The following is a 21,560-nucleotide window of genomic DNA, read 5'->3' as shown; positions in this document are numbered from 1 at the left end:
GGGGCAAAGCAAAAATTGAACGGGGCTGGTGAACGTGGGCAGTGGGCATGGCAAAGGTAGCAGGCAAACACAGCCCGCAGAAGAAGGCCGCTGCAGGCAAACACAGCCGGCAGATGAACTGGCCGGCACAGGCCTTGAAGTACCACAGCTGCAGATGATCCGGCCGGCACAGGCCTTGCAGCAACACAACAGCTGTCGATCAAGTGGGCCGGCACAGGCCTTGAAGTAACACAGCCAGCAGATGAAGCTGGCCAGCCTTTGCCGTTCAGTGGAGGTTGGTGGAGGGAGTGCGGTGGTGCTGGCCACTTGGAAGGCGGGCTCGGACCTACCTACCTGTCTCCCTCCCAACCTATCGCCTTTGCCTGTCACTGTACATACCCACTCCCTTAATTTGTGAAAAACCAATTTAGCCCCCACTTATTTTTTTGTTGTTGTTTTTATTTTTACTTCCCCACTATAAATCGTCCCCTAACCCCCTTTATCGTCCTTGTTCGGCTAACCTATCCTGTCACCTAGCCTACTCCCAACCCCTACGTTCCCTTCCCAGAGGGGAACAAGGGAGAGCTAAACGTCCTGTGTCGAGGCCCAACGAAGCCTCAGAATGGCCTCCCCAGAGTTCGGCGATCTAACCCAAAGTGGGTCCAGCGGCCCACAACGAGAGCGAGGGGATGGATGGTGCGGAGGGGTACATCTCCTAATCTACCCTAACCATTTAACTGTTAAACTACCCCGGGGCTTTCAACAAGCGCCTCTCGCTTAAACTATTGGTTCTAACAACCCAGATTCCCGTCGCCTGTGTTGGTGTCCTCACAATTTCGGGCCTCGCCCCCCAATTTTCTCTCCGTGCCCTCACACGGTCTCCTGGCTGGGACACGTGGCTCCCTTAGGCAGGCACGACCCTCTGCCGAATCTCCCGCTATGGCACACCCGGGCACTACACTGCCTCCGAGCCTACCAGCTCCCTAACACCGGGGAGTACCCCCCATGGCACCTCCCCTGAATCGCACACGTGGCAGGCCGGCCTCCCGGGCCCCTTTCCGAGGGTCACCCGTGCCCACAACACTGCCCACGCGGCTAATGGCGCCCCGGGCCCCCGCACCAAGCAGGCGCACCCGTGCCCACTACTCTATCCCGGCCCCCCATGGGCCCATGGCCTACCGCGGCCGACTAGCCTGGTGCCCGGGGTACCCACTCAGCGATACTCACCTTTCGCAGCCACGCTCCCAAGCCCGTCAACAGGGCTCCTGCACCCCTCCAAATGGGTTTCGAGCCTACTTTCCCACCAACAACAAAACGACCTCCATTTTTCAATTTGACTAACCCAGCTAACTCACTTTACTCTGACCCCGGGGTCCCTTGGGCGGGAGTCACTCCTCCCCCCAATCACTCATCGCACCATGCATTCCCCATTCACTCCATACACACAGACCCGCTGGCCTCACTCACTCAACAAGCACATGCTTCCACGTCACTCACCAACAACTCTTCAACACACACACCACTGAACTCTGCCATCCTTTTAACTGCACCCCCTAACTAACTCGTGCTCCCACGTCGTCCCTTATACTACAGCACGTTCCTTTTAACACTACGTAGCTAAGCTACGTCCCCTCTACACATCCACAAGTCTGTCACTGTCTCCAAATAAATCATTTTATTTCCCAACCTAAAGCTCACTAAATCCCTCTACCTAATCCATTCCACGGACTCCATGAGGACTTACCCCTGCCCCATGAAGTCGGTCTAACTAAGCTAACCCTTCCCCCTAACTAGTTTCCATCCTGTGCCCAGGTAAGGGGGTCTTCCACCCTTTGCCCAGGAATCCTGTGCACCCGAAAGTGAGGCTTGTTTCTTTTTTTTTTTCCATGCGCAGCACCTGCGCGGCAACTCAGAGCTCGCGCACTTTACACCTGCCCGTGACGTCATGCAGCTGCACGTGTTCCTCGTCCCTCCTTGGACGGTACCATCCGGCAGAGATACCCCTCCTGCCGGATTCCAACCCCACGTGCAGCCATGGCGTCACCGTGCGCATAAAAAAAACAAGCCCCACGTCTCGAGGGGTTCCCCACGCGAACACATGTGCTTTTGCGAACACATTTGTGTGCGAACACAAATCCGTGATTTTGTACACGCTGTTCGACGCGCGCTCTGCACGAATCCAACACCGGTACCCACAGCGGGGCAAGAACGGTGGCGATGCTACGGTTGCGAGGTGTGACGTGAAGGTCGTGGCGGTTGTGGTGAAGCGGTGGTTGTGGTCGGTGGTTGATGTTGTGGTTGTGATCATGGCGGTTGGTCCAAAATAAAGATAGTAAAAGAAAAACGGCTATCCTGAAAAGTCGCAGCACGCATAAATGACATGTATTCCCACTAGACAACGGGTTTGGACCTAACTACACATGCACTTACCGAGATACCTCACCTAAGGGACCTGAATGGTGGTTTGCGAATTTGGTAACCACAATATATATATATATATATATATATATATATATATATATATATATATATATATATATATATATATATATATATATATATATATATATATATATGTATGCATACATGTATGTATATATGTCTATGTATATATGTATGCATACATGTATGTATATATGTATGTCTCCGGGGTTTATAACGCCGGCCGGCTCACCACAGGACTCAGGTCACGCGCCTTCAATCGCGATACCAACGTAATCCTTGTACCTTGCCAGTTGGGGAAATAGACCCCGGTTACAGACTGGTTTGTCAGATGCTGAGCGTTTTCTGCCAGTCTGTAACCATTTTGGTTTTATATACCAATGGAACGGATCGTTCCTCGACGCGCACAAATTAATCCACAGCGGCAACTTCATACGAATCAACCAGATTTATTGGGGAACATCGGGGAACACAACACAAGCAAAATATTCACGACAATGTTTTAATTAATCTATAACCCGTTCTTAACTAGGGAACTACGGATTACGGGTTTCGAGGGGGGTCCCTACCAAGATATATCTTAAACAACATGCAGACAAGACAGACAGATAGCATGCAGATAAGACAGAGTACTTGGTGATGTTTCATGGACATGAAACACTTTATGAAAGTGTCAAAAGCACGAATGTTGCTCGTAACAAGCCGATGTCCACGGATTCGAGCCCCAAGCTCGAACACACCGCGTGGCGAAGTGGAGGCGTCTTACTCTTGCTCCCGACAGCGCCCGCGCACGCAGCCTCGGCGCGTTCAAACCCCGCGAGGTCGACTGCACCAGACCGTCAGATTGACGATGGGTTTCAGCTGATTCCTCTCCAGGTCGAGCATACAAGTCCAGGCTCCGCCTGTTCACCAGACAAGGCCAAATCTGGGTGCCGGGCTCCGGCAGGCTGGGTCCAAGGGATTCCAAAACGTCGTCGAGCCGTGAGGTGAGTCGGGACAGTCAGAGGCTCCTTCGTTAGACGCAGGTTGAACCTGTCGATCACCTCCTCTCGAAGCCGACTCCAGACTCGCACAGCAGCCAGGTGCTCTCAGTTCTTTTCCACCTTTTCCTTTTCTTCTCTCGAAACCGACTGTTCCCCCAAACTGAACTACTCCAATAGGTCTCCGTTCGCTCGCCTCAAAAACCCGACTGCAGTTTTTGTACCTCTCTCGTTTCACTTCCTCTTTTCGGCGCTCGTGACCTCAAAGCCAGCTGCAGTTTTTGTACTTCTCCCAAAACCGAACTACTCCAAGAGGTCTCCGTTCGCTGCCCACCGGCTCCTCCCCTTTTCAAAGCCGACAAACTCCTCCCCTTACTTTTACTTCCTCTTTTTGGCCACTCCCTCTCAGCCGACTGGGCGGGGCCTCGCCCGGAGAGGGGAAGGAAGGAAGAAGAAGCCCTCGGCACACCATCACTGCACAAACAAACAACAGCCTGTGACACCTCCTGACACACATGTAACGTCCATTTTACCGAACAGCCCAGCTAAACATGCATTTAATGGGGGATCTGAGCTAATCCTATATTTAGTCGCCTTCAATGGGCCATTTCCGCAACAATACATTGCAGCATGTAATGCAAAAATGTGCTGATGAGGAACATTTTAATGTCCGATGTTACATCTGCAATTGTTTTATCCTTTTCAAGACCAGTAGGGAGGGTAGATTGCCTGGTTTTTGCAGGTCAAGACCGCCTGGTAGTACAGGATCCCAAACTCTTTAGTAATGCTTTGAGAGGCTGATCTAGCAACAGGTGTAAAATGTCTAAATGGTCGCACTGCCATGGATATGCATCGGGGTGGTCCACGCAGCCATTTTCGGTTGCATTCCTGAGGCAATCAGTGACATTGTTATGACAATGTGTTCGCATGAGATTGTGGGACCCTATTGATTGTATTAGACTGGTTTGTGAATTTGTTTGGGTAACTTTGACTGATTTATTCTTATTCTTTTATGATGCGTTTTCATCACAAAAAATATGGTTATATAATCTAAGAATAACAGATCTCCACCTGCACGTGCCAATCCACCAGCCCGTGCACAACAACCCTCAAATCCTTTGAATATTTGTTTCTCCAATGTTGAGGCTTTTGCTTCAACTTTTCTTCTGTGCAATCTTTTGTTCAGCTTAACTCACCTGACCTGCTGGCTTTGTCTGAGTGTCAGTTGGTGGCAACTCCTCCATTTCTTTCAACTTACTTGGTTACATTTTTCACCGACTTCATCACTCTCCTTCTCATGGTCTTGGTATCTATATTCAGGACTCTCTACCTTGAGCTCATGAAAGTTCTCTTCTCTTGAAAGTGGCTTTCATGAGTTATGTGTTTCTACCTTGCTGTCCTGCATTCAACAACATATCTCTTATTTCTGGATCACTCGCCTTCCTTTCCCTCTTGTGCCATGCTCGCTGCAATCTCAGACAGCATTGGCAGGACTTTTTTTACTCCACCCTTCTGCACACATCATAGTATTTGGAAACTTCAACTTTCACCAGAAGGAATGGCTGGTACACCCTCGTAATACTAACACTCCTGGTATTGATACCTATAGTTTCTCAATCTTTAAAAATCTAAGCCAAATTGTTTCCTCTCCCACTCATATTCCTGACTGTGCTTCTGATACTTGCTTGATCTGTTTTTATCTTCTAACCCCGGTAACTGTGTTGCCGATGTCCTTCTAATTGGTAACTCAGATCATTCCACTGTTTCTGTTTGTGTCTCTTACTCCTCATTCTCAACTCCAGTGCATCCTTTTCACTGCATTGTGTTTCTCTTTGGGAAAGCTGATTGGGTTGGATTTTGTTCATTTCTTGCTGATGTACCATGGACCTCAGCTTTTAGTCTTGGTCCTGATATGGCTGCCAAGGAAATATCTCAATGGGTTCACACTGGTATGGACATTTATATTCCTTCACGTATCTATCACATGAAGCTTCATTCCCATCCATGGTTCACTCGAGTTTGTGCATCAGCAATTGCTCATCACAACCAGCAGTACCATGTTCAAGGGTCTGTGGAGTCCAAATGTCTGTTCCACAAAGCAGGTAACCTCTGTAAAAGAGTTCTTTAGGATGCGAAGCAGCAATATACAACTTCTGTTTCCGATTCCATTGCGACTCGGTGCCTTTTGACGGATTGTCAACAGTGTACTCAACCGCAATCAATCCTCAATACCTCCTCTCTTTCATTGACCTGAGGTTGTTACTTCACCTCTGGATATGGCTTGGGGAACCTCTTTTCTCAACGCTTTGTTTTCTAATTCTACCCTCAATGATCAGGGACACCCTTTTCTTCATTTTCCATCTTGTCCAGACTCTGATATTCCTGTTCCATTTATCACTCCTTAGAAGGTTGCCAGAATTATTTGTCCTCTATATGCCTCGAAAGCGACTAGTCCTGATGGAATCCTTGTGATTGTATTAAAGATGTGTTGTCCTGAACTGTCATCGATTCTTGCCAAACTGTACAACCTTTGCTTGCCTGCTTCGGTGTTTCCTTCATCTCGGAAAGTGGCTTCTGTTGTCCCTGTTTTCAAGGGTGTTGGTGAGCATTCTGAACCAAACAACCTTCGCCCATCAGCCTGCTTCTGGGAGTAAGTAAGGTATTTGCATGTTTCATCAATGAGCAACTTCTCAGCCATCTCGAGGACAATGAACTTCTCACTGACTGCCATTATGGCTTTCACCATTCCTGCTCCACTGGTGATCTGCTATCCTTAATTACAGATCATTTCAACGGGGCATTGGATCTCAAGGATGAAGCTCAATTAGTTGCTTTGGATATCTCAAAAACCTTTGATAAAGTGTGGTACAAGGGTCTGCTCCACAAGCTTCAGTCGTGTGGTGTATTTGGAGTGATGGAGTGACTTCTCCTACTTGCTCCATCAATCCTGGTGTTCCACAGGGTTCTGTCCTTTGTCCCACTCTGTTCCTTTATATTAATGATCTTCCTGATAATGTTTTGTCTCAGGTCGCCATGTATGCCGATGACTCCGAACTCTACTGTACATCTGCTGATTCACTCAACATTACCCATAATGATGTTGGAGCTTCACTGGACAATGGTTTAGAGAATGTGTTGAAGTGGGGGCATGACTGGCTGGTAACCTTCAATGCAAAGAAAACTAAATTGTTGTCGATGTCTCGCTCCAGAAACAGGTCTTTCCCTTCTGTGCACATGGGGTCATCAATCTTAACCGAATCATTTGAGCTATAGCTTCTTGGTTGTGTTTATCGAGCATGGAGGTATTTACCTCCTGATGTTGTTTTATACCTATATAAGACAACTAAACGCCCCCTCATGGAGTACTGTTGCCACAGTTGGGGTGGATCACCAGCCTGCCACTTATCTTCACTTCACAGGCTCAATCATGTATAGTTAACCTTGTCGGTGTGGAGATGGGTTCATCTCTTCAACTGCTCTCTCTCACCATCGGTCAGTTGCCATTCTTTGTTTGTTCTACAGATATTTTCATGGCAAATGTTCTGTTGGACTTTCTAACTTGGTTCCTCCTGTTTGAGTATTTGGACGCAAGACTCTGTTGGCCATCTCTGCACACTCATGCACTATAACTGATCCAAAGTGCAGAACGAAAGTCTATGCAGATAGTTTTATCCTACGTGCTCTCTTGCTTTGGAATTCACTACCTGTAACGTGCTTCCCATTTTCCTACAATCTACCCAGCTTCATGAGGAATGTCAATTCCGACTTCTTACGTCTTTGTGGTTACATCACATTTCACCTGACTGTTGCTACTTCCTGTGTCTTGGATATTTTCTTGTTACTTTTCTCTTTCTTTTATTTTGTTTTGCTTTATCCTTATCTTTTTCTCTCCTTCCAAAACAAAAATAATTAAATCGGTTTATCCTTATGAAGACCATCTTGCTTCTTGTGCAACAACATCTTGATCATTTTGCATGCATGCACTGCCTTGAGACTGTATAATGTGTCTATCAAACAATCCTACTTGAAAATGTATTGAAGTCGGATATGATTACTTCATCATATATGATATCTGAAATTGGAGGTAATGCTTTCTTGATTTATACACGAGTTATTAACCGCTGTTGGACTTAATCCGAAACAGGGGATGATGGATTGGGTCTTGTCTGTCCGTCCGCAGACATATCTCGGAAATGTATGGACCGATTTTGTTCAAACTTGGTACAAGCACAGTATACGGTGGCGTACATGTGCACCTCACTTTATTTTGCAATCTGATCTAAGATGGCCGACTGGTACTGGCGGCCACTTTATTTGTAAAAACCCAGAATTGAACACGTCCTCAACCATTTCTTGAACATGCATTTTCTGATTTTGTTCAAACTTGGCACACAGGTAATGAATGATGGCTTAGATATGCATGCCTCTTTTTTCGAGATCAGATCCAATATGACTGACTTGCGGCCATTTTGTTACTTGAACGTATCCCCAACCATTTCTTGAACATGCATGTTGTTGGATTGATGCAGAAATCTAACTGCCATTCCCACTTGCCTGTGGTGTACCAGTTTTGGAAAAATGACACGATTTTGGGAACAGTCTCAAAAAGAGTGCCATTAAAAAGGTAAGAATCATATTTGAAAATGCATAACATGAACACGTTCTCGAAATGACGGGTTTCAATGAGATCTGAAAATCACCTCCCCACTCCAAGTCTGAAAACTCCCTCTCCCAACTCTGTCCCCTCTCTGTCCTCCACCCACCTACCCACAGAAATTCCATGTAACTTGAACAATGTTATGTAAAGAATAGTTACTTGATTAAATCAACCCTCTGCCCCCAACCCACAAGTCCTCAACATCCTTCCCCCAACCCCACAACCTCCATACCCCCTCCTCAACTTCCTTCCACCCCCCCCCCAACACCCTCAATCTCCTCCCAACTCTGAGTCATCCACCCAAACCCCAAGTCCTTAAATTCCTATCTCCCAACTCCATACACCTCTAACCCCCACCCTGACTCTTTCCTCCACTCCTCCTTTATTCTGGTTCTTCAAAGCAAGAGGACATTCTTACATCATTTGTTAAGATGGGCAAAAAACAAAGCAAAGCAAGGGTCAAGTACTGATATTATTATTGGTGACACCAAAGGAATGCAAAGATATCTGCATAGAGAGAGGAAAAAAAAAGAGAAACCAGATCAGGCCAATGGGCCGACACCATGGACAAGAAACCTGTGTTGGCAGTAATCCCTACTTAAAGTCACAAAGTTCACTCCTAGTGTGATGCCTCAAGGCAGCAGTCAAATGGCAGGCCCGAGGGTGATGGGAGAACAGAATGATCAATGCCATGAGACGCCCCAAGGAAGGTATCAACCAACGTACAGGCACAAGGGTGATGGAGTACGGAGTGATCAACTCCCGAAAGCCCTCGATGGCTTTGTGTTCTTGCTGACCTCTGAGGTCTCAGCTCAAAGCATTTCACCTTCAGTCAACCATGAGGCATTCAGACTCTTGTCTGTGAAAATCCCTTCCTTTTGGCCTTCTGAGTCAAAGTAAACATCCCCCCCCCCCCACTCCCCACTTCCCCAGTTATGTCACCAACAGTCAATCATAGGATCTCAAATCTTGAGTCAAATTGAGTGGTGAACAAGAGGAAGAAGCATTTTGGGCAAAATCAAGTCAAACTCAGGTGGGAGGGTGTCATGAAGAGGAAGAAGAAGTCGCCACACTGTAAAACATTAAATATTATTTCTTCATTACCTCATTAAAATGATGGAATATTTCACTCTCTTTCCCTTCCCCGATCCACCTTATCATAATGCCATTACCAACTTCACCTACTCTTCCCTCATAACCAGCTTGCCCACCTTCTCAAGTTCTCCATTCACCCCATTCACAATATTGGTTTCTGCGAGATACATCTCGCGAGAACAATTATCCAAACTACCTTCAGGTCCTAATAATAATACACAATCTCGAGAGACACATCACATGGAATTGCTCTTTTCGTGATTGTGAGGATGAGGTGATGTGAGTCGGGCAGCAGAGAAAATAAATGAACATCAGGTTAGAGGAGAAGGAGATTGGGCAGGTAAATTGGTTTGAGTATCTGGGGGAACAGTGACCAGGAATGGTAAGGCGGAGGCAGAGGTGCGGAGGAGGATGCGATGGGTGTGAATGTGTGGAGGAAGGTTGAGGGATTTATGGCAGACAGAAAGATATCAAGGAAATTGAAAGGGAAGGTTCTGATGTCATATGTGGCACCGGCCTCCCTTTGCGGTCTGGAAATGGCAGCATTGACAGAGAGACTGCAGCAGAGGCTGCAGGTTTGCGAGAACAACTGGGTCAATCAAATTGCAGGAGTGATGAGGGTGGATAGTAGGAGGATGGATGAACTGAGGGAGGAGATTGGTGTGCAGATGAGCTTGACGGGGAGATTGATGAAATGTTGGCTTAGATGGGTTGGGCACTTGGTGCGGATTGGGGAGGAGAGAATGGCAAAGAGGACAAATAGGTTGAGGGAGCAAGGTAGGAGAAAATGATGTTGTCCACGGTTGAGATAGGAGGATTGTGTGAGGAGGAATATCTGTAAGGTGGGGTGGTTGGAGAGTGAAGAGAGTTGGCTGAGGCCAGAGGGAAATGGAGGAGGCAGAGCAGAAGTTTGGTCAAGGCAGGGCAGAAGCTTCGTGCCATTGGACCTCACCTGCTTATCTAGGGAAGGGGAGGAGAAGAGGTGATTATGAGTAGCCTAATTGTGTTAATAAATGAACCTAAATAAATTTACTATCTTCTTCGTGATTATATATATATATATATATATATATATATATATATATATATATATATATATATATATATATATATATATATATATGTAATATTAAATTAAATAATGACGAAACGATCTTGTGATTTTTGACGGACGGACAGACAGACAGACAGACAGACAGACAGACAGACTAATAAACGTATTATTATATAGATATTTTAAAAATAATTCAAGCAGCATTTCACTTGGCCAAAACACGCGTTACTTGGATTGAGATTTTGCCCACATGATCAGTCAATAAAGTTCGTACTTTTGGCTTGTGAAAGTGGATTAATGTTTTTTTGTGTGAGTTGAAGTAATTTATCAATGCCGTAACGATTAAGAAGCAAAGTATTATTATTATTGTTATGATTCTGTATTTTGCTTGCTCTATAATTCTTGCATTCGAAATTTCATTTCATGTAAAGATTATTTATTTGTACCCAATTTGAACTCCTTTTGATGAACCACAGACGGGACTGATCCATTTCTTTGTTTTCTTTTCAGGATCGGAGAGCCCGACGAGTGTGCCGGCACGGTCTCCTTCCTCTGCTCACCGGATGCTTCTTACATCACAGGAGAATCTGTCGTCGTGGCCGGTGGATTATTTTCCAGTGTGTAATATGAAATGCAAGTTAATGTCTCTTGCTTGCTCTACCAAGAGTAAAACACATAAATAGTGTAATTTACTCGAGTGGTAAAGTATTCGAATGCAAGGCAATTAAATAATTGGATAACAATGATTTATGGACTCGGGAACTCAATGGATTAAAACTTCATTAATCTATCTGTGGATGAAATATTGATTTGAACAATTTGTACATTTCTCCGTTTGAAGTGCCACAAACAATTAAAGTGATTTACCATAAAGGTACAAATTACATGGAAAATTTGGTCCATGTTTAGGTTAAATAAAATTTCAGAGGTATTGTGGTGCTTCAACCTCACAGCCCAAAGGTTGTGCTGAATGTCATATGAAAGATTAATAAAAGAATGAAGAGAATCTTTCTGAAATATTTACTTATCTGTGTGTGTGTGTGTGTGTGTGTGTGTGTGTGTGTATGTGTGTGTCCTCCATAATTCCAAAACCTTGAAACCAAGCAGCCTGAATCTTTGCATGCATACTAAGGCAGCTCCAAGGAATTCCATGAGTGAAAATTGTGTGGTTGGGTTAATGAAATTACCCCTTTTCAAGATAATCAATGGCCTTATTTAAAATATTTTTTATCAGCCGCATCCTCGGCCACATCGCTCTCTGGGGTCTAAAGGCGTATCCTTGGTTACCTCGCTGGGGTCTGAAGCCACCTTGTTTTTTGGCCTGTTCAACCATGCCTTGACTTGGACAGGCTGAAACGATTTCTTTATGATGAAGTTTTTTTTTTTCACTTTCCTCACTCATATTATGGAATGCCTGTTCATCATAGCTACGAATCACTGGATACAGTGCAATGCTTATAAACACCTGGAGATTTCAGCGTTCATGGCTTCATTTTATTTCCGCACATGTCATAACCTCGAGAATCTCTTAAATAAGCTGAATTCAAAATTTTAAGCGCCAGAATTGAACTTGGCAGCAGTCCCGACTGCTAAAGAACAGTGTTAATTTGTCTAATTCTGACATTGCTTTCATATTTCCGGGTGCATGGGTTTATTGACGGCAATTGGTAATCACTTGCCATGCCAGGCATTCCATTTGAGTGCTTGCTTGAGTGCTTAAGCCACTTGTCAAGTGCCCTGTAGTTGATAGCGGTCCAGTTCGTGCCCCGCTTCGGATCTACAGTCAGCAGTTGCTATTCAACATAGAGGTACGAATACAGCACAAACGGACATGGTACATATGGGTAGATTTGGATATGTAGGGATTTCGTGGGTGTGCGAGCATACCATTCCTGTTACGGGCACTGTGGTGGTGAAGTTTCATCCCATATCTTCTGGAGGTTTAAGGAGGTTTTCCTTTGTCCTCGTGGCTGTTTCTAAAGCAATTTGTAATCCATCCATCCATTGCATGAGGACCATTCTCTGTACAGAGCATCGGTTCTCTGCCGAAGCAGTCTCCTGGGCTATTGGGCACAATCCTGGACGGGTTGCCACTCCGACACAGGATACTCGAATGGCTCAATCATCTCAGCAAACTGGTACTCCTTTCACCAACCTCAGAAGGATAACAGGCTGAGTCAACCCCACCTGATGTAAATTCAATGGCCAAGCAGGATTTGAACTCAGGACCCTGGGATCCAAAGTCCACCACCCTATTAAGCCAACACCAGGCATAATTGGTTATCAGATGTGGTTTACAAATGTTATATGGTTTCTCTTTGTGAGTTTCAAAACAAAACATATTTGATAACACTCGATTTCCTTGCCATTTGCTGTGTTAATGTGTTTTCTAAATTACAGAGGCCAACTTTTTTTTTCTACCCATCACATGACAATTGGCAGCTGTTTGTAAAGATTAATGTTTGTGCACATCTCTTTGAAAACGTCTATATAAATGCAATGTTGTTTTTATAATTTGTTTATTGACATTCCTCAAAACAAGGGTGCAAACTACTCAAGGATTTTGGGTGGTATACAGTGCATACTGTAGTTGGTAATCACGATGGCTCCAATCTGCCGATTCCCGAAAAATTGCCGATGTTGGCCAAGCGTGTGTGTGTGTGTGTGTGTGTGTGTATGTGTGTGTATATGTGTTCATAAAGCATAACATTTTCTCTCTGCTAACTCCCCTCACCCCATCCCCCTCTCTCTCTGCGAACTCCCCTCCCACCACTACCTCCCTCTCTCTCTCTCTGTCCCATCCTCGCTCCACCCCCTCCTAATATAGTGCAGCACCCTCCCAAATAATCTCTATCTCCGGACGTGTCCAGACAGGGTTTATGTCTGGACAGTGTTTGTCTCCGGATGTATCTGTGTTTGTCTCTGGATGTGTCAGGGCGATGTTTGTCTCTGGGCGGTATTTACAGTATGACCTCTAGAAAATGGATTTCAAATAGTATTTTGTTTCCATCTTCACTGTAATTCTATGCAGAAGCATTTTGATGAGACAGTATGAATCATATTTAACACTCCACCACACGTCTGCCTTCCCTTCCTCTCACCTCTCGCTGCCGTCACTTCCCCCACCCTCCTTAATCCCCCTCCATCCTGGCTCCCCTTCCCTCCTCTCTCTTTTTCCCTCCACGTCCTCACTCTGCCCTCCCTCTCCCCCCCCCCCTTCGTATTCCCTTTGGCGAAGCGATGGGTGGTAATTGCTCATGATAAAATAATCATTGTTCTAATAGCAAAGGCCATGGTTAATTGTAGATATTTCACCTGTTGCTGTATAACTGTCCCCTTCCAGGCTTTAATGTAATGTGGAGGATTTGTTGAGCACTATAAATCGATATCAATAGAGAGGGATAAAATGAAAATGCTATCCTGTAAAGTCAGAAATGCAAGTGGGAATAAATTTAAAATAAACAAGAAAAAGAGCAATCGGAGATGGCAAACCTTTGTCAGAACTTGTTTTGTGTGGCGTTTGTGTACTGGTGTGTTACATAATTCATGAGACATAATTATAACTGCTGGCAATGATGACTGGGTACCAAGACATCCCACTTTGATTGGACACTTGACCCTGATCCATGATATTGTTACGTTTGAGGGGGGGGGTATGCATTCAAAGGGTAATTAGGATGTTTAATTAGGTATGCCATGCTGTTCGAGTTTACCAGGATCTCGATGTAATAAGTAGCAATTCAGTGGTGATAAGTTGTCTAGTAATTGTTCATTTCTTCAAGGGGGAAATGATAAATGTCACGTAATTAGATAGGGACATGGGATAGGGTAAGTGTGTCTGCGTAAACCCCTTTTGGTATTCTCTGAAGACTGGCCGTGACGTCACAGGACAGTGCAGCGGATGGCTCCGCCCCGTGATCACGATTGGCGGAAGGCGATGGCGGTGGGCCAATAAACGGCTCGATTGGGAGTGACGAGGATGAAGGATAAAAAGGTTCTGTTCGGGGTCGAAAAGGAAGAGGAAGAAGATTACAACCAAAAGATCGTGGTTTTTTTTGGTGTGGAAGCTGTGGCGGCAGAGAGCGTCCTGGTTGTTGTGCTGAATCGATCGTGTTCTTGATCGTGTCTGGGAGCCTTGCCGAGCCTCGTGCCTCGCTTTGGTTGGCTCTGGGGTTCTGCTGACTCGGAGTGCCGGGTCGGGTGGCGGGTGGACCTGCCTCCCTCTCCTGCTCGCGGCTTGGCGCCAGAACTGGTTCCCTGGTGGCTGTGAGCAGACTTGGGCCAGGACCAGGAGGTCGACAGCACCGCAGTTTCTCCTGCCCCCCCCCCCCCTGACGAGAGCAAGGCCAGCTCATCCGGCGCCGAACCAGGGACAGTTGCGTCCACACCACGGTCCAGTCTGACCACCAGAAATAGCTACGTTGTGTGTGTGTGTGTGTGTGTGTGTGTGTGTGTGTGTGTGTGTGTGTGTGTGTCTGCGTCTGCTTGGCGCCTTCGAGGGATTGAGAACTGTATATTCATTGGAATTGTCTGTGTTTTCCCCACGCCCGATCCCACACCATCCCGTCGAATCGCCCCGGGTCCCTCTTCTTGCCGTGTCTTGTTATTTCTGGTAATAATTAGAAAAACAAATAAACATCATCAACTCAGTGAAAAGTGACTCGTGCCACCTTCCTCGTCCCGTTTGCGGTAGAGCGATTAGAACCGCCATGTTTGGGTTATAAATAAATAAACCGCCTCCATCGTTTCGGCTCATTCTACGTTGGCGGGACTGTTCAAGTCCCGTGAACGTCACAATATTTATTATTATTCAATTGGATTAAAATGAATTCAATTCAAATCAAATGGAGGACCAAATAGGTACAGTCCTGCGTTGAAGTAATCAGAAGGAACCCGAACAAAAAACAAAGATGAAGTCATCGGGAGGAACCTGAATAGGATTCACGTTTCAGCTGCGACTCCTCGACCCTCAAACCCCTCCAGACACAGCCAAATGAGCCTTATTAAATAAAGAATCAAAATAAAAAAGAACCCAGATCAAAAAATTCTGGCTGATAGACCATGTGTCCGAAATTTAAAACATATATTCCCTATCATCACGAGATCATAATTGTGAACTTTGACGTCGATTGATGAAGTGATTCAAGAGAAAGCATTTTTCAAAAAGTTTTGCTCAATCAAATGTGGCTGCAAGACCATGTGACTTATCGATTAATTATTCGTGAATACACTGGTATCTCCCCAAGGCTTGTGGGAAGTTTCCCTTCGATTTGTCCAGCTGTTCTGGAGAAGAAGATTTTATGGGTTTTAGGGTAAATTGAATATGGCTGCAAAACCGTGTGACCGATGACATCATGTGTGTGAATGTTTTGTTCCTCATAGATAGGTGGTCATACTTGTAAAGTTTCACCTCAATCAGTTCAGCTATTTCAGAAAAGATTTTTGAACTTTTTAAAAAAAAACAATGTGGCTGCTGAATCAGATGACTGATGACGTCATCATTTCTTTTGGACCAATTTATCCCCACATGACCTTCAAAAATTTTCATACTGATTGGATGTAGCATTCTACATATGCAATTATGACGTCATAATGAAGACACCTCAGACATCATAAAAAAAAAATCATTTATTCACCATGAAGAGTACTTGCCATGAGCGAAGTTTCAATTTTTCCTCGATGCGGTTTCAGAGATAGAGGTCCAAAGTTTTACTGTTTTTCCAACATGGCTGCCACACCACGTGACTTATGACGTCAGATCTATAATTAAAAGATTCTACAAGAGTCGTTGCTCCTATGGTGAAAATGTCGCCTAAATCCGACAAGCGGTTGCGGAGAAAAACACTAAAGTTCTGTGCGGACAAACAGACAGACAAAGAAACGGATTCAAATGCAATAACCTCTCCTCTAGCGAGGGTAAATATTCCCGTGGGGGACTGACGGTTATTTCCCCAACAGATGGGGTGAAATGATGGATTAGGGCCATGCCCCCCCTCCCTTCCTGAAGTGCTACGGTCATGGGGAACACAACTTAAGTTAATGGCATGGTCCTGATGTTGCATGAAGAGTTTGGTCTGCATCTGGTTATCGGTTTCTGAGAAGATTTTTTAGCTCACCTGGAACGTAGTTTCGGAAAGCCTATGGGATGGCGCATCGTCCGTCGGTCCACATATACTTGCTGCTACTTCTCTGAAACTACACATAGGATTTTGATGAAACTTTATCACAAAGTTCATCACCCGTGTTATACAAAAATTTGTCCACACGATTAAAAATCAGGTCGAAGAGGATCTACGGGGGCTTTGCCCCCCAAAAGAGGTATTTGCTTTCTTCTCAGAAACTACACCCACAATTCCGATGAAACTTGACTACAGCTTCATCACCCATGATGTAACAAAGATTGTTCATGACATAAAAAAAAATCGGGGTCTAAGGGGGTGTATGGTGGGTGGTGACCCCCCCCCCCCAAATATGTGTTCGCTGTCTTCTTCAAAACTAAACACACAATTTCAATGAAACTTGACCACGGCCTTCATTACCCATGTTGTACCAAAGTTTGTTTACACCATTTTTATAAAAAAAAAACTGGGTCTAAGGTGATTTACAGTGGAGAGGGTGCCCCCCAAAATAGGTATTTGCTATAACATTGGTTCATTGGTACATTTTTCTGATTCAATCCCTCCTCAATATCATTATTCTTCCAGGTGAACTCCCAAAGGTATTGCCCTTATTTTTCACAGAGTTATGCCCATTTTGGACTTCGAAAACATCACATCGGTAAGAGGACTTCTTCTTCTTCTTTCGGCTGCTCCCGTTAGGGGTCGCCACAGCGGATCATCCGTATGATCCGCATAGTGATTTGGCACATGTTTTATGCCGGATGCCCTTCCTGACGCAACCCTGGTCGCCTCGGACCACACAGGGATATGGTACACCTATTTTAACCGGGGTATACACCGGCCCAGTATACTGGTACTCATTTCGCCGACCTCGGGAGGATGACAGGTTGAGTCAACCTCCTGGTGTATTAATTCAGTGGCCCAACGGGGCTTGAACTCAGGACCTTTTGGATCCCAAGCCGCTGCCCTAACCACTGCGCCAACACCAGGCTATCGGTAAGAGGACATATATTGAAAATAAAATATTGTTCTTGTTTAAAAAATAAAAAAATTAATTAACCAACAAACTAAGTAACTAACTAATTAAATAAATAAATAATCTTTTAAAAATTATTATTATTATTATTATTATTATTAATATTTTACCAGGGAGAACCCCCAAAAGCTGATTGCATCGGCTTCTTTTCATTGGAATCCTTGGAGAAACAACAAACATCAAGTTTAAAAGTTGATTCAAGATTCTTCAGTCTGGAGACGGTGAAGTTTTCCTCTCCGTTGCCGACGTCGGATACTTCAAAGCGTCATTCTTCCAGCACTTTTTCCAAGGTGGATTCAAACTGGTTTATCGTCGCACTCATGAACACTTCTCTTGGGAGACTGTTCCAAGGTGTGACTGTTCTCTGCCTGAATGTGGTTTTCCATCTCTTTCCTGCGGTTACTCTTCAAAAGTTTGAGTCCGCGTACGGCTACACGGTGGTCTGCTGAAGCGATGCTCCTCTGCAATCTTGCCTCTTAATTGGGGAAATCTGCAGCATAGCTCGTTTTCTCCTGTACTTTGACGATGGAATATTCAAGGCTAAAGCCCTCAATTCAGCAAATTCTAGCAAAAACTACAAAAAGGCTACCTGCCAAAAGCAGCCTTTAATTCATTATTTTCCCTAGCTCTTGCTTGATCAGAAAATAAAAACTTTGTTTTTAAAAGGCATCAAGCTATTAAATCTCTCAATGGTGGAAGGTAGAGCATTCGATATTTTAATGGGTGTTGAAAAGAAAGTATGAGGAATACCAAACAGTTTGTGTTGGACCAGATGAAATTGGAACAATATAAAGTTAAATTCATTATCGCTAGCATGGTATGGTAATTATTCCGATCAGAAATTTAGGTAAAATTGTCACGTTAGTGGTTGGGAAATGTATTGTGTTATTTTACAAACATGATCGAAATTTCAATTGAATTACTCCATCCGTAACATTTAATATTCCCACCTTGTCTCGTTCTATGTACTGCATGAATCAAGAGAATGTCCTGCAATGAAACGGAGTCTATTCGGGCTTATCACCTTCACATCGCAGACGATTTGTTTTCCCCAGATTTCTGCAGGGCACATGTGGTCCCCCATCAATCCCCTTCTGGTGAAACTCCCAAAATCCAGGATCACTGCTCACCTCCACGCATTTGTTCCACTTTTTTTTCGGTTTGTGGAATCAACTTCCACATCCTCTTCAATCTTGTTCTTCCCTCCAGGTATTCAAGACAGCTATTCACCACCATCTCAGATCATCCTCAATCCAAAGCCATAATCTTTTTTACCCCTATCAATCCTCCCTACCCCACCCCAAGCCCCCCTCCTTCCAAATTTCCAGTTTTTCCTTCCTGAGAATTTCCTTCTTCTGTACCCATCTTGTTCACCCCATTGTCCCCATTCCTCCTCACACCCATTGTTTCATCTCAGCCTGCCTCTTTTGTCCTTTGTCCTTCAACTTTGCTGTTCCATTTGTCCTGTTGCATACTGATCCATTCAGTGTTCTTCCATAAGCCTCGACTGCACACAAAAAAGTTATATCTGCACTATGTGGGTCGGAAGAATCTTATCGAGTGTGAACTTTACCATTTTGGTTTGCTTGGAAACATGACCTTATACTTTTGTTTAATTAAACTTTGAACTGTTTGGAAAATAATTTACATGCATTTTAAAGAGAATTAGAGCTGACTAATACTCATTGGTTTAAAGGTCGATAGATGAAGAAAATCATGTTGGGTTTAATGAATAAATATGGCTTCACTCAACACGTAATCGTTCTTTTCTTGAATAAATATCTTGAAAGTAAGATTTTAATTTTACTTGATGCCATTTTACGCTTCATGGTTCCTGCCAAAAAAAAAATAAACCAATGTCACCCGCAGGGTGACCCGTATCTTGCCAAAAGGTGACCATGTGTGACTTATTTAAGGTCACACTGAGGTGAACAGAGCTGCTATCCACCAGGAGCGACTCCTTGAGGAATATCTGCCTACGAGAGATTCCGATGAGAATCGTTCTATGGAGTTACCATGAAAAATATACTTTTGCCTCATAACGTCACCAAATGACGTCATAATGTCTCAAGCTTGACATACCTAGAAAGCACTCATCGAGGTGTTCAATTTGAGGTATTACACGATATGGTTCCTAAAACTTGAAAATTTGACCTTGGGGTCAAATATGTTTGACCTCAGGCGCTAATCATGAAGGTCAAGGCCAATCGCCACCAAAAATTAATCAGCTGAGCACCAGACCATGAACTATATTCCCAGCAAGTTTGAAGACGATCCGATTAAAATTACTCAAAAAAATAAGGGTTTCGTCGACTCCCCTAATTTGTGACAAAGTGACCTTGACCTTTGACCTTGACCTTCAAAATTTTATGCGCTGAAAGGGACCTCTATAGGCCTCTGATATGTGAAGTTACAAAAATTTCCAATGATAACTGTGCTCTGCAGAGTGATTTATACGTGATTACAGACCAAAAACAAAAAACAAACAACAACAAAAAAAACAACATATGAAGGTCAACGCCAATCACCACCAAAAATTAATCAGCTGAGCGCCAGACCATGAACTATATTCCCATGAAGTTTGAAGACGTTCCGATCAAAATTACTCAAAAAATAAGGGTTTCGTCGACTCCCCTGATTTGCGCCAGTGACCTTGACCTTTGACCTTGACCTTCAAAATTTTGTGCACTGAAAGGGACCTCTATAAGCCTCTGATATGCGAAGTTACAAAATTTTCCGATGATAACTGTGCTCTGCAGAATTTTTTATACGTGATTACAGACAAACAAACAAAAAAACCAAAAAAAAACGTACAAGCTGACTAACATATCTTGCAAAAACTTTGTTTTGGCAAGATAACAAGCTCAAATGAGCTAAGATCCTCGTCCTCTTAATGATGACGTCATAAAAACGAATATGACGTCATTGTGATGTATCAGGTTTGCGATAAATTATCTGTGCTGATGCCCAGCTTGATTCCCGCAAACAAAATTCGAACAGCTTGCCTAGTTTCGGAGATAATGGTATAGGCGATTTCCATTAGCAGCGATATTATGACGTCAACTTTTTTTCTAGGAAGAATTTCCAAAATCGGAGATGGTTACTGCCTGCGTGTGGGCTTTCTGCATATACATGGCAAGTTTCACGAAGATCCGATGAAAACTCTGGGTTGTGAAACAAAAAATGCCAAAAAATAGGAATGACGTCATAGAAATTGATATGACGTCATAGTGATGTATCATATGTGCGGTAATTCATCTCTCCTCATGTCCTGTTCGATTCCCGCAAACAATTCAAAAAGCTTGCCTAGTTTCGGAGATAATTTATTAGGTGATTTCCATTAGTGGAGATATTTTGATGTCATAACTTTTTTTCTAAGAGGAATTTTCAAAATCGGAGATGGTTACTGTCTGCGCAGGGTATTTTTACATATATACGCCAAGTTTCAGGAAGTTTTCGATGAAAACTGCAGGATGTGAAACAAAAAAGTCCACAAGAAAAAAATGAAGAAGAAGAACAACAACGTGAGTAACATTTCGAGATCCTCCACGAGGATCGAACAACGCACGATGGGCCTCGCTTCTTTCCGTGACGTCATCTCGAGGCACTTGACGCGTCACGATTTTGGCGATCGTCATAATCTGGGGATTCTTGATCAGAAAATTATTCGTCAAATTCATTTTGCGACGAGTCTGAAAACGATTTGTGCTCCTATATCAATTGCGTGCCGACGAGCTTTCCCTCGATGACGTCATGGAAGTGGATCTTCGATCTTAAGGGGCGGTATACACCCCGACGGGTTTGCTTTTTTTTTTGAGTGTAACGCCTCAAAAAAATTATTAGAATTAAGAACTGTGGTGTAGCCATGCCCACGGGGAAGGGCATGATGATGATGCATGATGGGCGTGATGGTGGAGGAGTGGCCGTGGGGTTCGGCGAGGGATATGATGTGTGCACGCCGTCTGAGGCGTCGTAGTAATACTGGAGTCGGCCGGCTCGTGAGTGTACCGCGTACGGAATAAAGGGGAGCCGCGGGCACAGTACGCCCTGGCTCGCACTCGTGCAACACAGCCCGGCTCGACTGTTCCTCCGCTTCGTGTCTGCCTGCTAAGCATCTCCCAATTCAGTACAGTACAAGAACCACGTTTATTTCTCTGTTGATTAGTTGAAAATCTACATAATAACATTAAAAAAAAAT

At 44.3% G+C, this 21,560-nt stretch overlaps 2 protein-coding genes across 3 annotated transcripts in view; both read left to right on the top strand.

The window, feature by feature from the left end:
- Positions 1–11,213, top strand: part of LOC147021428 (dehydrogenase/reductase SDR family member 4-like) — a 53,714-nt gene extending 42,501 nt beyond the window's left edge. The window contains exons 7-8 of one of the 2 annotated variants that reach the window (XM_085891356.1): positions 7,970–8,025; positions 10,718–11,213. In XM_085891356.1, coding sequence (XP_085747482.1) covers positions 7,970–8,025; positions 10,718–10,832 — 171 coding nt within the window. In that variant the 3' untranslated portion in view covers positions 10,833–11,213. The remainder of the gene's footprint in view (positions 1–7,969; positions 8,026–10,717) is intronic. The other variant, XM_085891357.1, reaches the window with a different exon arrangement.
- A 6,963-nt stretch (positions 11,214–18,176) lies between these two features.
- The window catches only part of LOC147021427 (uncharacterized), a 37,096-nt gene continuing 33,712 nt past the window's right edge, over positions 18,177–21,560 (top strand). The window contains exon 1 of the mRNA XM_085890441.1: positions 18,177–18,184. Within this exon, the coding sequence (XP_085746567.1) occupies positions 18,177–18,184 (8 nt within the window). The remainder of the gene's footprint in view (positions 18,185–21,560) is intronic.

The sequence above is a fragment of the Eptatretus burgeri genome, chromosome 8 (genome assembly GCF_056783735.1).
Source record: "Eptatretus burgeri isolate ZD-2024b chromosome 8, Ebu_testis_v1, whole genome shotgun sequence".
Lineage (NCBI taxonomy): Eukaryota > Metazoa > Chordata > Myxini > Myxiniformes > Myxinidae > Eptatretus > Eptatretus burgeri.
This window is presented reverse-complemented; position numbering and strand designations above follow the sequence as displayed.